Consider the following 13,102-nt stretch of genomic DNA (forward strand, 5'->3'; position numbering starts at 1 on the left):
GCATAGAAAAAGCAATGAAGCAACTATAAGTTAATAAGATAACATAAACCAGGAAAACAGAAGAGCATATAAATGGTAAGTAAAACCAACCACATAAGAAGAAACTACCAAACAGTTGTAGACATGATGACTGAAAAATGTTTACAAACTTTTGAACATTGATGAGTGAAAATTATTGTATGAGAAAGGCCTGTAAAAAATGTTGGTCATCATCTCATTGCCGTTATCATTACCATTGTCATCTACGGTCTAACCTTATCCCAGCTATTTGAGGTCAGCTTTATGGATACTGTTTCACAAATCATTGCTATCTAAAGCAATATCCTTGGTGACAAAGCCTTCATATTCCTCACAAATTGATGTCCAAAAAATACTCGACTTCAATACAACAGCACACTAGCTTTTTGTAGTCTTACACTGACTCGTTTGCCCATTTTATGCAAAATTGATATGCATGTTGAAGCTATTATAGAGTATGCTTGTAATTTAGGCTGTGTAGTAGTAGGGTGTACGAGTTATCAAAGTTCAATGTCAACGACATCTTTTCTCATTCCTATATGTTGTCCCTCAGAACTTTCTTCAGAGAATTTAGGTATAGAGTGATGTAGGAAGGCAACTATTGTCAAGAACACAAATTGTGTTGGATGTCCATCCACCAGAAGTCCGAGAGCAGATAATCCTGGCCACTCCATGAGGACCTTTTTGAGCATGGCCCATTGCCAACCATTTATTTGCAGGCCACTATTAGGAGGGTGAGGATTGTCCCACAGGGAAATATTTGGTACATGATCCATCCACAGTAGGGCCCATCAGGTTAATGGCCTGGATCACCAAATGATGGGCAACACATGTAGGAAATCAGCGTTCAAAATACTATACATATCCTTGGATTGAGGATCATACAGTTCCTCTTCTGTGACTGAAAAAAAAGAAATTAGGTAAGGTATTCATTCCACACAGTCAGTCTGCAATTAATATCTCGTCTCATGACAAGTGAACATAAATGAAAGGAAAAAAAAAGAAAATAAATTCTCTGAAAGGTTAGCTGGGCTTGAACCCCAAGACCTCAATGTTGAAAGTATCATGCCCTATCAACCATTAAGCTATGGGCTAAGCAGAGTATAAGTCATATACCATTTCCATTACTAAAGGCCCATCTAATCTTAGTAAAGGAAGAAACATAGGATGGTTCAGGACTTTCAAACAAACCATCATAGCAGGATGGATTACATGATATTCTTGCTCAAAAGAACTTGCAGTTTGCTGGGCAACCACATTTCAGAAACCTAAGCCATTGATCTGGTGGCCACTATTGGATGTTCCATGCCCTACTACCTACCGAGCAGCCCATCCTAGCCATCTGTTGAAGTTGAGGATTCTTGGATAGCTCCCATCCAACATGGAGCCAGCCCACCATATGAACAATTTGAATTACCAAAAGTTGGGCCCTTATGTAAAATTTATTGGGTCAAGAAAACGCACATATAAGCATAGTACATGTCCTCTTCTATTACGTAATTATTTATCAGCAATTCTTCAGTAGCTGCAAAGACAAGCTATTTTAGAAACAAAGTCAAACTAGACATGAATCTCCACATAATTCACCAGTACAGGGTTATTTATAAACCCTCAACAGAAGAACTATAGTAACTCCCAAGTGCTTCGCAGGAAATCAAAGAATCTGGAATTTTATCACACGACTTAGATAAAATATTACCATGGATCTCCCCCACCATCATATTAAAAACCTGAACCAAGTCCTGTCTAAGTTTGTAATCATTTGGTCTTGGACGCAGAACGCCATATGCATCATGAAGCAATGAATCAAGTTTAGACAGAAAATCAGGACTAAGTTTAATCTTCTCCGATTCCTGTAACTCCAATATTTTCACTTTCTTTCGCAAGCCTGGAAGAATAAAGATAAGACAATACAGTGAGTAAAATGGTTAAGACACCTTTTATTCATACAAAATGAAGAACTTGATTTAACCAACATAGTTTCAACACATGAGTAAGAAAAACTCCACGTTGACTTGGACACAGATCAGAACTGAATCAAGTTTGTAGTACATCTCAATATTCTCAGAACTGAAGGAGAACTGATCAATTTTTTTCATTATATGAATAAATTTTACAACTTCATTGAGTCCATGCTGAATTTCTGCATAAAAGAAAAAGGTTTCCTGTCTTTTTTCTTCTGAGCATTCAAGGGTTTCAGTGGCCTAAACTTATATTTTAGGACACTCCAAACATGTCTCTATCCTTTATCCCATGTAAATCCCCAACTACTTATTTGTTCTTGAGGTTTACTTAGGCCCCGTTGAGTAGGGGATCCCGCAAATTCAGGAACCTCCACATCATATTCACGTTGCTTAAGCAGCACTCTCTTCCTCTAAATTACAATTCTCGAAGTTCTGAAAAAATGCAAAAATGGCAAAAATTATGATTAAGTGGAAGAAAGTGCCGCTTTAACAACATGAACCTTATGTGCAGGGTATGGAGCTCTCCACAATCCCAATCTGCAGGATACCCTACCCAAACAAAGCCTTAGAAACATCCGAAGGGATTAGCTCTTTATTTCAAAGAGTTGGATACTTATGAGACTCAATAGTTTGTGATTGCCAAAATGTCCTCTAGCTTCACAAATGGGGGGTGAGACACCTTCAGCCATCCTCTTCCCTTCTATATTTATAGTCGCACAGAAGCGTCAAGGGAAGCAAAAGCAGTATTGGGTTAGTAGCAGGAAAGTCTGTTCAAAATGTTTGGAAGTACGGACAGCCAGGAAGTGGAAGCACAAGTGCAAATCTGAAGCATAATCTCAAATGGGAGCAGCACCAAGCTAGAAGGTTCGTGAAACTAAGGGCCCCGTAATCTTGTCATATAACAATTTCGAGCACCTACTAGGTCATGCTATTGATGAGTTCATTAATCTTCAAAGGGAATTGTATAAAGTTTTCATTTCTTCTACAAAGCCAGGATATAGCTAATGGGGACCCTAGAATCCATCAATCTGTTATCAACTACATCCTTTTCAATCAAATCCTCAATAACAGAAATCGTTCTTATAGTTGCAGGAAGCATGAAGTGAGGTGGCAACATATTAAGGTGCAGAAGCGGGGAGTGTTTGTTTCAAGATGTTAGCAATTGTAAATGGCTAGGAAGTGAGAGCTGGAGCCCAAGTCTGAAGTGTGATTTGAAGCAGGAGTAGCAACTGGTTAGGAGGATTCTGGAAATAAGAATTCCTTCTCCATTGCCATCCCCATGTCCACCAGAACCGCTACGGCATCCCTACAGCTCATTGCATTCACGTTGCATGCTTAAAAGGTATTCCGACCCATCGACTGGACTCTTATCTTGCTGGTGGATAGCTCAATCTCGACGACAATAGCAGCTGGTTTTGAGAACTTAAAGACCATCCATCTGTTGTCATGAAAACTTTAGTGGAAAAACACTTAATGGTTTGGAGACACCCACTTGGATTTCACTAGTTTAGACAATGAATCTCATGAAATGAATAGTGAGGTGTTGGTCGCATGGAAATGGAACAAAGTAAAACCTCCATGGCATCCCAATCAAAGCCTTGGATTAAAGAGATTATTTATGGTGATCAAATGGCACCCAAAAAAAAAAAAAAAGGATTCCCACCCCCAATGGAGCTTCTTGGCCAGATTCTTTGAGATTGACCACCTCATTACCATGTCTGATAATGGCAGCATGTCCCGTTTGCCTAGAAGGCAATTTTTACAGAGAATAAGATGAAAATTTGGGAGTATGTCCGAGAAGATCATGCACGGTAGGTCTAAGATTGTTTCCATGTTGAGGGTTGTTTTCTTCTTTAAATAACTCCAGTCTATACTGTGGACAGGGAAATCTAGAGGACAATCCATTAGTTTCAGAAATCGTGAGGGTTCAACACCATCTAATGCTCTATCCCCAATAGAGAAAAACAGGAAAGCCCATTTTACTCCATAACATTTATCCTCTTTTTGCATCAGTGGTTAAACTTACCCAAGTTTAACCACTGATGCAAAAAGTGGTTAAACTTACTCCTAATGCTCTATCCCCAATAGAGAAAAAAGGAAAGCCCATTTTACTCCATAACCATTTATCCTCTTTTTGCATCAGTGGTTAAACTTACCCAAGTCTCATTCGAGCTAATCTTTCACAAATGGATCCAACCAGAAGCATCTCTCTTCACAAGGGAGGAGAGGAAAGGGAAACCAAGAAAAATTCAAAGCAGATTTGTGGAGAATTGCACGATTTAAAATTTATATGAGATCATCTAGATCCTACAACTTTTTAAGGTCTCTTGGGTTCACACATGCAAGTGATCTCATTTGTTAGTTGGAGATGGTTCCTTTGCTCTACGCTGAGTTTCGACAATTCCAAGCCCATGCTTGTTGCAGTGTCAGTTGTCATCTCTATGAGTTCCCAAGCTACTCTCTTTTTTCCATATATGTTCTAATTTTGAATATACTTAATATGTATTACTGATGTTACTATTGCTCCCATGGACTTCAATCAAAAATTCAATTAGAGTCGCTGGGACGAATTACTCCCTCTGCGCTTTTCACTTTCAAAATTTTCTAATCGGACAAACTACAAGTTCATGTCGAAGAATATAATCCGAAATCCAATGAAAAGAAGAACAAATCATATTTTGACGACCAACAACATGAGGATTGTATGTTTCAACTAGAATTTGATCCATTTATCCAATTACCACAGCAAATCTTACTTTCTGACCAACCAACACGTGTCATATCCTGAAGAAGGTTATAAATCCATTTGTGCTCGGTTTAGTTCTACCAACTTAAACAAACATTCAAGTCAGTTAATCCAGGTAAGTAATGTATTCAAGATTGTTCACTACTCCATCTTTAAAATGAACAGCTTCTCTTCTTCTAACCAAGTTTCCATATCATGCAACTTGATTTTCCTTAACTTTTAGCACCCTTTTAAGAGAAGTACACCCTTCAATTGGGTCTGGAGACAACTTGGATTATGTCCAAGATCAAAGATTTGAGTCCAAATCGAGTTACGAGTTCTTAATTATTGCTTCCCAATTATTTAAGGAGGAAGTATGCAATGCACAACCGAGTATTTATTCCGCCCAACAGATTGTACACGTGTGGCCCACAATTTGGCATTCATTCATATGGTGGGCCCCCTCTGTAGATGGGAGACAGTAAAATCTTCCCCATCCAGATACACCAAACTGTCTGATTTGGCTCCGCCAAATGTAAACCTTGAGTTAAACATCTGCTTCACACGGATGGCTAGAGTCATCTGACAGTAGGCATGGCTGCCATCTCAACTGGATCAACAGCTTAGGTTACAAAAGGTGGGGCCCACCACCACAAGTACTGGATCAAACAGGCAAATGAAATTTCTTTCAATCGAGCATCATATGATACCATTTCTCATAATGAGTACAATCCAATACATGCCATGAAAAGTAGAGACCCTGACCACTTACCTGCCTCACTTAGTGTCATGATATTGAACCTACAAATAAGCAGAAAAGCAAGTCATGAGGACAGACATGGTACAAAAATCAAATCTACAAAAACGACAGTTTAACCAAGATGCTGAATGACAAACACTAAATTTAAAGTGATTCACAGCTCGAGGCAGTAATTGTGTTAGTAAAAGTAGCAGTGCTTTGAAAATTTTACCCTATTTTTGGATAACCACCTAAAGTAGAAATTCCTCAAAAAACAACTGACATCCAATATGGAACCACATATAATCAATGCTTTCATGAATTAAAGTAGTTTCTCATATGTACATGAGAGATTGAGAACCAACTGCCGATAAAGATGTAAATATTGATTCATGTTCCTAAAGCTTACAAGAAAATTATGCATGCAAGGGGAAGTATGTTCTGTGGTGTAAAAGAAATAGTGTAGGACCATGAAAGAAGAAAGAACTCAACCATGTCTAACGGAAAAGCTATTATTGTTGACAAATAGAAAGAAAAAACTACTACTGTCACACATCAAAAGTTGTTAGTCGATACTCGATAGATGAAATTAGCCATTTTGCTTATAAAGATAAAAGATCTTATTAACCATCCTATACCAAAAGATTTGCACTAACTACCTTGAGGCTGCCCTTGAAGCAATGACTGTATCCATCCACTGCCAAGTACTTGAGATCCCCTTTATGGGAAACCAGAAACCAGAAAACAACTTTACCTCTAAGTTCTAACACATCCTTCCAAAAAAACAAAACCTTACCACTAACATAGACTAGATACAAACTACATCTGGCAGGGTAGTCCATCTAAAATCAGACAACGGGCTTGCAGCTTTCATATGGATCTGATGTCACACGGATACAGGTTCTTGAGATAGGTGATAGGTCGAAAGGTGGGCCACAAAGTGGGAGCAACTACAACAGCCATATCCTTGTATTATGTGCTACAGGTAACGTATTAGACACAATACCAATACTGATACTTGTAATGGAAACTCATAGGATACTTGCAGGATGTGGTTTGAATGTATCTATTGTTACCTGGTTTGGTATTTTTTAGTCCTAAAGACTTCCTTGTTTTCAATCAGTATATTATCAAAAAAAGGTTTCTTGTCAATTCATAGTTTCATTTCTACAAAACAGTACCTTGTTATAAACTAAAAGCTAAAAGAGTGGGAAAAATATTTTAGAAAAGAACCATAAAATTCAATACAAATAGTATTATTACAAATAAGACACCCACATCCATATCTCATGTTATGGGATAGGCTTTAGCATCGAAAGTGGTGGGAGATAACCTCTTATTTTCCACTTTCTTGGTCTGATAAGTAATTCTTTCAGCTTCAACCTCTATTAATAAAATCATCACCTTTCAAAAAAATTCCGTATCCATGTCCTGGACTTTGATAGATGGAGAGTGATATCCACATTCCTATAGTGTCTATATCAATATCTGCATCCGGGATCGTAGGGGAGTGCTACACTTCTATGTGGTTGATCAGCAATTGGTGTGGCTTACAAATAGGTTGTGCTGATGGATTCTAATAAGAATTTACCACTATCTCATTAACGTGAAAGAGAACAACACAAAAAAGGAAGCCCAAAATCTGGGCTTCTCCAATTCATGTTGTCTGATGGAATTTCCAACAACAAATGATAAACAGTGGTCCAGAAGACGACAGAGGCAATAATCAAAAGACCAGTAAAGAGGTGGTGTAAATTCAGTGTTGTCTTAAGATGGCCTCCCTCCCTCCCATGGCTACCGCCGCTCACTGCAGCCACGGCACCAGCAACCCTTGCCACTGCCACTGATAGCAGCCGCATGTACCCACCAACAACCCTCGTCCAAATCCTCAATTCCCTTCCAAACTTCTGCCCTGATTCTCTCAAATCTTCATGAATCTTACAATCTTCCTCAGAGAGAGAGAGAGAGAGAGAGAGAGAGATTTTGGCTAGTAAGTATGCTGTTTACAAAATGCTGGATCAGTAGAAACAAAGATCAATTACTTAAGGCATAAGTAGCTGAAACAAAATGACTTGTGATCCAAATGAGTCCTTAATGTAGATCAACACATGCTAAGATGGTTGTGCCTAAATAAGATAGATTTGAAACAATTTTTAATGATTAATGAGGAGTCTAGACAGAACTCATCTAAAACAAATCCTAAATACTGACCTAACGCCCACGCACACTGAAATGAAAACAACCACTCCTACATAGAACATCAATGATTGTACCTCATCTTGTTTTTTCTATATTTCCCTGCTATGGTCAAAGTCATCAAGAAAGAAGCAAATAAATGATACCAAATGACAACCATCTAGAATATGTCCACCAATTCAATCCGGCCATACCATCGATAGAACCACTTTGGACTATCTAAAACAATGTGAGTAGGGGTGGTGACTATGGGCCAATCCAAGCCAAGCTTTCAATTGGCCAATTCATAAATAGGCTTAAAAGCAAGGCCCATGCCAGACCCGTTTATTAATCAGGCTTCAATTCGGGCATAGGCACATCCAATCAGCATGCCTTCACATGCTCCATTTACACGTCCCATTACAGTAGCTGATGATTCCTTTTCTCGTGTGCTCAGGGAAGGGATCTCTTAGACTCAATTCATCCATTACTTTGTTGTATGCTCTTCATGTTCCTTCTTTCACAACTTACTTACTCTTGGTTAGTTCATTAACCAAGCAACTATTGTTCAGTTACTTCTTCCTTCTTATTGTGTGATCTACAAACCAAGCGAAGAATTAGTGGTGGACATGCGTGTAGTGGGATGTACCTCCTTGACTCGAAAGTTAGCTCGTTCAGGTCTATTGTCACAGCTCGTATGAATAAAGATGATTAGACTCGCCTTTTGGCATGCTCGCCTTGGTCATATGTTAGTTGGTGATCTTCACAACTTATTTTCACGATTAGTTTCTTCATCTATTAATTTACAATGTGAGAGTTGTCAAACTTCAAAACATATTCGTAGTTCTAATGTGTGAGGACCTGCATAAGATCAAATGTTGGACATCGCTATTTTATATCATTAATGACTTTTCTAAGTTCACCTGGTTACTCATGAAAACTAGAACTGAGGTATCCTCTGTTGTACAGACCTTCTTTAATAAAATTCAAACTCGATTTGGTCATACAATAAAGATATGTCAGTCCGACAATGCTAAAGAATGTGTTAAGAATTATAAGAGTACTCAAAAATTGGTGTTCAAATCCAAACATCTTTTCTTTATAATCCCCAGCAAAATGGTGTCTCCAAACGGAATAACTCATCACCATAGGAAGTCATTCGATCCATGCAGACAAGCATAATTGTCCCGTCGACATATTGGGATGAAGCAATCGTGACTACTATTATATGATCAACAGAATGCCTTCCGTGTCACTTGGGAAAAGTTAACATCTTCAATTACTTAAGCCAAATTCCCATCTATCTGTCTTGCCCCACAAGGTCTTTGGCTCTACTTGTTTTATTCATCTTGTTGGTCCTGGACAAAATAAACTTCCACCACAGTCCACAAGATGTTTTTTTTTTCTTGGGTACTCCTTTTTACAAAAAAGGTACAAGTGCTACCGTCCAATGACCAAATGCAGGTACGTCTTTAGAGATCTCACATTTTTTTATAAAATGCTCTTTATTTTCAATCTATATCCCCTCTCATCCACTACATTGTCTACCAGCTTTGGATGCTACCACCCGTGATGAAGAGGAAAACATGCCTACTACTCGTTGCCATCAACCTCCGCCTCCGACCCCAGATCCTTCATTGTCTAACTCCTCTTCTGGCCTCCCCATTGTTGTATGAAGGCGAAGCGCATGTTATTCCACCTACACATTATCGCTCCAACTTCCCTCATTCCATTAGCAACTTTCTTTATTATGAACATGATGCAGGACAATTAACCACTTGCTTTAAAAGCTCGAACTGTTAGAGTATGGTGAATCAATCTCTTTATCTCATAGCCTAGGCCCCACATCTCATGGGTTAGGAACTCAGCCGAACCCCCCTCGTGGGCCCTAAATCACATGGGTACCGCCTCACACGAGCCACCCGCCTTGCAAGGGCCGCTCACCCCGAGTGTGCCCATGCATCCTACAGGCAACCCCACTCAAGCCTGGTGTGAAAATGCCCTTGCATTAATCACCCCCGGTAAGGAGTCTCGAACACAAAACCCCCCGCTCTGATACCAATTTAATGCAGGACAATTAACCACTTGTTCTAAAAGCTCGAACTGTTAGAGTATGGAGAATCAATCACCTTATCTCTATCCCAGGCCCCACATCTCATGGGTTAGGAACTCGGCCGAACCCCCCTCGTGGGCCCCAAATCACATGGGTACCGCCTCACACAAGCCACCCACCTCACACGAGTCACCCGCCTCAGACAGGCCGCCCACCCCGAGTGTGCCCCTACATCCCACAGGCAACCTCACTCGAGCCCGGTGTGAAAATGCCCCTGCATTAGAATGTCCTTCCCCTCCTTTTTGTTGTTTTGTCTTTGTCCTTCATCTGTTGCAATTCCCTCCAAAGTGGTCGATGCCTTGAAAGACCCCCAATGTAAAGCTACAACGCTTGAGATGGATGCCCTCGAGAAGCAAGGTACGTGGGAGTTGGTTGATCCCCCAAATGACTATCATATCATCAAATGCAAGTGGGTGTACACGGTCAAATATAATCTACATGGTTCAGTTGCTCGTTACAAAGCTAGGTTAGTCACCAATGGCTTTAGCCAGAAGTTTGGAATGGATCACCAAGGCATTCTCTCCTGTTGGCAAACTTAATTCAGTACACATCATATGGTTGTTGTTGGCAATCGCCATTGACCGACCTATCAAATGGATGTCAAAAACATCTTTCTCAATGAAGACCTTCATGAAGAGATCTACATGTGCCCCCCTCCTAGCTTTGTTACATTCAACATTGTCTAGCAAAGTATGCCAACTCGAGAAAGCCTTCTTGGGCCTCAAGTAATCTCAGCGTGCATGGGGTCAAGCGATTCAATATTACAGTTTTCCATATTGGGTTCCAAGGCTATGCAGCTAGCTAATGATTCCTTCTTCTTCTTCTTTTTTTTAATGACATGGGGCCTCTACCATGATTCTACCGTATATGTTATGATATTCTCATTATTGGTGACAACAACGCTGAGATCTCTCTAATTAAATCATTCTTAGCCAAGGATTTTGTGATGAAGGATCTAGGGCCTTTACATCACTTCCTTGAAATTAAAGTAGCTCTTTCCTTAAAAGGTATCTTCATTTCCTAGAGAGAATATGCCCTTGACTTATTACAAATCACTAGTTTAGTGGACACTAAGCTTTCCAAGTTTCCTATTGAATTTAATCATTGATTATTATCCTCTTAAAGCGATCCTCTTGATGATCCTATGATGTATCGACGCTTAGTTGTCAAACTTCTCTATTTATCCATCACTCGGCCTACATAGCTTATGTTGAGAGTGTGGTGAGCTAGTTTTGGTAGAATACCCGCTTCCATCATCTTAATGCGGTGTTTTGAATACTTCGTTACAGCAAGTCCACTATGATGCAAACTAGGCAAACTCATCTAATGATCGTCACTCTCCATAGGCTTTTGCACGTTTGTTGGAGGAAATCTTGTTTCTTGGAGGAGCAAGAAACAATTTGTAGGTGCCTGCTCTTCTGTTGAGGCTGAGTATCGTTATATGGACCACATGGCACTGGTGAGATTCTCTGGTTTCATTCATTTCTCTCCTACCTTGTCATTTATGTTGGTTCTCATGTACCCAATGTTGTCAAATCGCATAGAATCATATAAGCCATCAGCTTGGGCTGATCGCTTATGCGATCACATAATCACAAAAGCAATTGCTCAGGCAACTACCTGGTTTTTTTCTTTTTTCTTTTTTCTTTTTTGTTGAAATTTATATATATATATATATATATATATATATATATATATATATATATATATATATATATATATATATATATATAAAATGGGAAAATCATTTTAAAAAAATTCTAAAAATTTTAAGAAAACTATGTCTAATTGCTACAATGATTGGATTAGATTTTATTTTTTTTATCTATATCATTCTAGTTTGACTATTAGTCCATCTAAAGTTATTGAATATTTTTAAAAAATGGTAAAAAAATCTAAAAATAAATTAAGAAAAGCTATGTATAATTGCTACAAGTGGTTGGATTTGATTCTTCTTCTTTTTTTTTTTGTTACCTATTTCATTGAAGCTTGACTATTAGACCATTTAAAGTTAAGTTATATTATATATAACAAACCAAAAAAAAAAAAAAGTTAACAATTAACAAGTTCCTCTAAGAGAGAAAGAATTTAGAGTTAGGGAGAAAGTATGCAATCGCATACTGTATGCGATGGCATAATCGCATAAACCATTGCATACTCCCTAAATCGCATATGCCATGATGGCATATGCGATAAACATGGTCCAAACAGCATATGCAGTTGCATAATCAATTATGCAATCACATGTGTCACTACTGTAATAACATTACAAGTTACCATCCACATTGCCGCCAACCCAATCTTTCATGAGCGCACTCAGAACATTGAAGTTGATTGTCGCTTTGTTCGTAAGAAGCTAGTGTCCGCGGCATCATCCGCACCCCTCATTTGTCTTCAAAAGACCGGTTACCTGAAATTTTCACCAAAGCTCTGGGACCCATCTTGTTGAAATTGTATCCAAGCTTGGCATGATTGATATCCATGATCCAGATTAAGGGAAAGTGTTAGTGTTAATGGTGTGAGGGTGTATTCTTTGTGGTGGTCCTGTGACTACCAGATCATTTTATTATTTTCAAACAGAGAAGAAGAGGGGGAAAGGTTTTACAGCAACCCTAATTTTTCCTTCATCACATAGATACATACAAAAATCAAGAACAATACACGCATCCAACATAGAAACATACATCGAAAACGCGGATTGGATTGCAGAATAGCAAAGATAAAAAATACCAGAACGGAATTAAAAAGAAAGCATCAATGGAAGAGAAAAAGAAGAGGAGGAAGGAAATCTAGGGCTTTGTTTCAGTGCTCCTGACCTGTTTCTAGAAGCTTCTGAAACCGAGGAATTGCTTCTGTTTTTCTTCTTTCGATTACCGTCTGATACGGGAAGGAAGAAGGAAGAAGAGTAAAAACGAGGCGGCGGGTACTACCTCCAGCAGTACCAATCTAGAGACAGACGGTGCTGACAGCGATTTTGTGGTTTCCACCTTCATGTATCTTTTAATCCACGCCGTCCATCCATTTTTATAGATCATTTGCGGACATTATTCCAAAAATTAGTCAGATTGAAACATTGAGTGGATCACACCATAGTATACAGTGGGGATTGAACGGCTACCGTTGAAAACCTCTTCGGGGCCATAAAAGTTTTGGATCAAATTTATATTTATTTTCTTCCTTCATTCAGGTCTGTATGACCTTATAAACAGTTTGGATGGCAAACAAACATCACCGTGGGCCCTAGGAAGGTTTCAACGGTGGAAATCATTGTCAACTCGAATTCCTATAGTGTGGTCCACTCAAGCCTTCAATATTATTTATTTTTGGTAAAATTCCAAAAAATGATCCATAAAAATGGATGGACGGAG

General features: G+C 38.9%; 1 protein-coding gene across 9 annotated transcripts in view; it reads right to left on the minus strand.

Moving 5' to 3' along the window:
- The window catches only part of LOC131221069 (uncharacterized), a 36,252-nt gene extending 23,566 nt beyond the window's left edge, over positions 1-12,686 (minus strand). For 3 of the 9 annotated variants that reach the window (XR_009158961.1, XM_058216169.1, XM_058216164.1), the window contains exons 1-3: positions 12,012-12,440; positions 5,480-5,508; positions 1,718-1,906 (exon numbers count right to left, since the gene is read on the minus strand). Coding sequence is in view for 8 of the 9 variants with exons in the window: in XM_058216169.1 (XP_058072152.1) it covers positions 1,718-1,906; positions 5,480-5,508; positions 12,012-12,109 (316 nt within the window). In the remaining variant the exon portion in view is untranslated. Of the gene's footprint in view, positions 1-1,717; positions 1,907-5,417; positions 5,436-5,479; positions 5,509-12,011; positions 12,442-12,550 lie in introns of those variants that run through there. The other 6 variants (XM_058216165.1, XM_058216170.1, XM_058216166.1 and 3 more) reach the window with 6 other exon arrangements.
- Positions 12,687-13,102: the final 416 nt, after the last annotated feature.

The sequence above is a fragment of the Magnolia sinica genome, chromosome 12 (assembly GCF_029962835.1).
Source record: "Magnolia sinica isolate HGM2019 chromosome 12, MsV1, whole genome shotgun sequence".
In the NCBI taxonomy this organism is placed as follows: Eukaryota; Viridiplantae; Streptophyta; class Magnoliopsida; order Magnoliales; family Magnoliaceae; genus Magnolia; species Magnolia sinica.